At 37.5% G+C, this 4,800-nt stretch overlaps 1 protein-coding gene across 2 annotated transcripts in view; it reads left to right on the forward strand.

Annotated features, from left to right (window-relative positions):
• Nucleotides 1-14: 14 nt before the first annotated feature.
• The window catches only part of Ube2k (ubiquitin conjugating enzyme E2 K), a 73,673-nt gene continuing 68,887 nt past the window's right edge, over nucleotides 15-4,800 (forward strand). The window contains exon 1 of one of the 2 annotated variants that reach the window (XM_015482050.2): nucleotides 15-281. In XM_015482050.2, the coding sequence (XP_015337536.1) occupies nucleotides 219-281 (63 nt within the window). In that variant the 5' untranslated portion in view covers nucleotides 15-218. The remainder of the gene's footprint in view (nucleotides 282-4,800) is intronic. The other variant, XM_015482049.2, reaches the window with a different exon arrangement.

Below are 4,800 nucleotides of genomic sequence, written 5' to 3' on the forward strand. Positions count from 1 at the left end.
ACGTCGTGCGCATGCGCGGACCCGGCGCCATTTTGGTGGCCGGGCGCGGAGGTGATTCCACACTGAGGGGAGCGCGGCGGCAGGGGCGGCAGTGGCAGCGTTCGTGTGCTGGAGTCTGAATCACCGAGGGAGGAGGCGGTGGAGGAAGAGGTGGCAGCGGTGGCGGTGGTCGTAGCTGTGGCGGAGGAGGCGGGTACGAATCAGCTGCGGGCGGAGACATGGCCAACATCGCGGTGCAGCGAATCAAGCGGGAGTTCAAGGAGGTGCTGAAGAGCGAGGAGGTCAGAAATGAACTCCCGGACATCCCCCATCTCAGCCCAGGGCGGGAGGGCCCTCCCAGCGGCGACCCAGACATCCCCGGTATCCCCCGGGCGGCTCCCTGCGGCCGCCCTTCTGCCTGTGGGGAAGCAGCAGTCTCCCCCTCCTCCTCCAGCTGCCCTCCCTCCCCGGGCCCTGGGATAGACGGTCTCGCGGGCGGGTGTCCGGGAGGAGCACGGTTTGGGGGGCAGGCGGGGAGGGGAGCACTCCTCGGCGGGATGTGAGCTCTAGAGAGAGACCCGAGGCGGTAGCAACAGCTGGAAGTGTGGCTGTGGGGTGGGGAGGGAGCAGGCCAAGCCTGAGAAAACCCGGGAAGTGGGTTGGGGGAAGGGGAGAGGTGGTAACTGGATCCGGGGAGCAGCGCAGCCCTGAGGCCCACACTTTTAAGGGTATTCTGGGTTATTGCCTGTCAGCCCTTTACTGTCCTTTCCTTAGGGAAGAAGCGACGAGAGTCCTTAAGCATTGATGAAAGAAGGACATTCAGAGTTACTCCCTCATAGCTGGGTGTTGGGAAATAAGGGGAGGCATAATGGAATAGTATCTTTTTGGGAGGGGGGAACAAGGGAATTTTCACTGGAGATATAGGAAATTAATTCCAAATTAGATCATTATCTCTTTTCCACTTACCCCTATTGCTAGGCCTCTTTTTTGCTATCTAAAGCTTTTCGACTGGTTTGGTGTATTAAATATTTTTAGGTAGGAAAAGATAATGGGGTGTATGAGCAGCATATTTCAAAATATTGTTTACAAGTCATAGGTCAGAATCTCTCCTAAGACAATGCCTCTGTGACTCTTCTGCTGTGAAACTTCATTATGATGTCCCTCATAGTTAGCTGATTGTTACTTTTCAAAAAATAGGCAAATTAAAAACAAGGGATTTTACCAGATAAATACATGGTTTTATTTCATTAAGTAAGTTTATTTTGGCATAAAAGATCATAGCACAACATAATATATATTTTTTAAAAAATTGTCTTCTCCACTTTTGAGTCCTGAAGCATTTTTACACATTATGCTGGCCATCTTTATTTATATAAAGTATTTAAAATGGACTAGTAATATGAATCAAAACTATGCAATTATTAGTATAGTTTTTCATACCAAAATTAGAACGCCAGGTGTTTTTCTGATTGTTATTGAATTTAACAACAACAACAAAAAATCCTGCAAGTGATTTTTTTTTTTTTTAAGATTCACATTTTTTTTTCAAGATTATTGCTATTTGTTTTTTCTCTTATGGCATGTATTTTGATAATGTCAGCAATGATTTGTGAAATTCAACATTCTAAGTATGTGGTGAGTAATAGTAAGTCCAATCTACAGTGATCATGTACTTTTCCAAGTATACACATAAGAAAATGATTAAAAATAAAATGACATTTAAGTAGACCTATTGAATATAGTAGTATATGCAGTGTGATTAGTTTTACAGAGCATGTGTATGAACTTTGACCTCTGTATTTGCTCATTTGCCAAAACTGAATGGAAGGATGACTTTGTATTTTTGTGGTACAATGCAGAAATAGTCATAAATGATTATACTAATAAACATTGTAACAGAGATTTTACTTTTTTAATAAGAAAATGTATTCTTATAGTTTACATATTTTTAATGAAAGATTGCAGCTAATATTGTCAACAGCCTCAAATATTCTTCTGTAGTAAGGTTGCACAGTTCTGAAACTTACAGATTTATAATGTTTTTTTAGAAATGATAAATTACTGTACTGGTAATCCCTGTGGTCTCTGCTTTATGTGAGGTGACTTTTCACCAGGATATCTTAGTACTTGAGTTGAAGATTACCAGAAATTCTTATATTGTGATGGTAGTATATATTATTATTACACTAGTACTATTCTTTAAGAATCACAGTGTATCAGAAAAATGAAAGAAAAACAAATAGACTTTTTTTTTTTTTAAAGAACACTACTTATGTAAATCTGGAAGAAAACTTCTTCCAGGAAGTTGCAAAGAACATTTAGGAAAGGATCATATAATTTAATCTTGTAATAAATATAACCAATAAATAGCCTTATTTTATTTTTTCATGGATATTTTAGTGGGCCCAGTTTTATAAGTAGATTATATTGAATAGTCTCAACTCATTAAAGTCCATATATATTTTCTTTGTGTAAAGGTAATATTTTGAGTGGCTGATCAAATAAATATTTAATCATATCACCTGATATAACTCTCTAAAGTTTAATTCATGTGCGTGTGTTTACTAAGAGTATTGGTTGATTTGAGATTTTTATTTTAATTTTTTTGGCCTTTTTGTGCCTTTGTCAATTAGGTGATGTTTGATGAACCTAAGAGGTTATAAGTGCCGGGCATGATGGCACATGCCTGTAATCCCAGCGGTTCATGATATTTAGGCAGGATGATTCCAGGTTCAAAGCCAGCCTCAGCAAGTTAGTGAGGCCCTAATCAACTTAGCAAGACCCCGTCTCAAAAAAAAAAAAAAAGAATAAATAAAGGCTGGGAATGTGGCGCAGTGGTTAAGTGCCTCTGGTTTCAATTCCTAGTCCAAAAAAATAAATTAATTAAATAAAATGTAGCCTCCAGGATTGATCAGATTATGTTATATGTATATATAAATGTAGCATAATGAATCCCACTACTATGTATAATTATAATGTGAAAAGCAAGGTGCAGAAAAGAATGGAAGAAGTTACCATTTATGTCAAAAGGGGGAAAATGTATATTTTCCATTAAAAGTCAAAAGATTCATAAGAAACTGATAAAATTGGTAGCTTCTGTTTAAGGGAATAGGGTATTTGTTTACAGGGCATAGACCTCTTTTGAATTTTGAGTCATGTGAATGTTATTTACTCAAATGAAAGTACCATCTAGCTCTCTTTTCTGTAAGATAGTATTTAGAAATTCATCTTTCATCTGTCAGATTTTTATTTTCAAATATGACTCTTGAGGGACTGGGGTTGTGGCTCAGCGGTAGAGCACACGCCTAGTGCATGTGAGGCGCTGGATTGGATCCTCAGCACTACATATGAATAAATAAAAAATAAAGGTATTGTGCCCACCTACAACTAAAAAAAAATGACTCTGAATTTTAAGTAATGGTCCAAAGTTGATGCAGTGGAAAATTGATTTAAAGTGTATTTTACAGTTTTATGAGTTGTTATATAGGTGAATTCTTTTTTTTTTTTTTTTAAATAATACCAGGGATTGAACGCATGGGTGCTTAAATCATCAAGCCACATCCTCAATCCTTTTTTATATTCTGTTAGAGACAGGGTCTTGATGAGTTGCTGAGGCTGAGTTGAACTCATGATCCTCCTGCCTCAGCCTCCTGAGTCGCAGGGATTCTAGGTGTGCAGTACTATGCCTGGTGCCAATTTTTTTCCCCCCATCATGGGTCTGGGGATTGAACCCAGGCTTAGTATATGCTAGGCATCTCTACCACTATGTATCTATGTATGTATTTTAATATATAATACTAAGTATATAATATTTAAATTATATACGTATATATTTTATATGTTACGTGTGTATATGTATACACACACATATTTTGGTACTGGGGATTGAACCTACAAGTGCTTTACCACAGAGCCACATCCCCAGCCCTTCTTATTTTTTATTTTGAGACAGTATTTCACTATGTTGCTTATGGCTGTTCTTAATTGCCAAAGCTGACCTTGAACTTGCAGTATTCCTGCCTCAGCTCCCGGGTCACTGGGATTTCTGGTGTATTCCACCGTGCTTGGTTTGGTTTTTATTTTTATTTTTTTGGTTTGGGGATTGAACTTCACTTCACCACTGAGCTGCATCTCTAGTCCTTTTTAGTTTTTATTTTGAGATAGGACCTCACTAAGTTGCTTGGACTGGCCTTGAATTAACAATTTTCCTGCCTCAACCTCCCTAGTAGTTGGGATTACAGACATATGCCACCACACCCAGCTATTGCTAATTGCTAAGTAGAGGTCTTTGAGTTAGGTTTCTTGTTTCTTAGATAGATGGTTGAGAATCAGATAATTTAAATTATTTGCACACATACAGCTTTTAAATTTGGATCTAGGTCTGTTTGTGTTTATATTGTTCCACACTGTCAGGACTTGCAAGGATAGGCATACTTTTAATTATTTAAAAATAATTTAGCCTGGTTTGAATTACTGGTTAAATGATTGAAATATAACCTAATTTAATGTCAGTTTAAATTTTTGAAATAAATTATAACTGTAATTTAAAGGTTAACTTACATTTCATAGTACAGAATATTTGATCATTTGAGACTCATTGAAGTAACATGCCCTTAGATAAGTGTACATACATTTTTTTTTATAATGCAATATGATACCTGTAGTTTTTTCATATTGTAGATGAACTTTGCTAACATTTTGTAGTTTTCTCATAGGGAATGTTTAAACAAATTGTTTTCCTAAAATTTTCTTGAGTTTATTTTTTCCTTCAACATTTAAGTAGTTTCTTTTTTTTTTTTTCTTTTTTTTTTTTTTTTTTTT

The sequence above is a fragment of the Marmota marmota genome, unplaced genomic scaffold, assembly GCF_001458135.2.
Source record: "Marmota marmota marmota unplaced genomic scaffold, marMar, whole genome shotgun sequence".
NCBI lineage: Eukaryota > Metazoa > Chordata > Mammalia > Rodentia > Sciuridae > Marmota > Marmota marmota.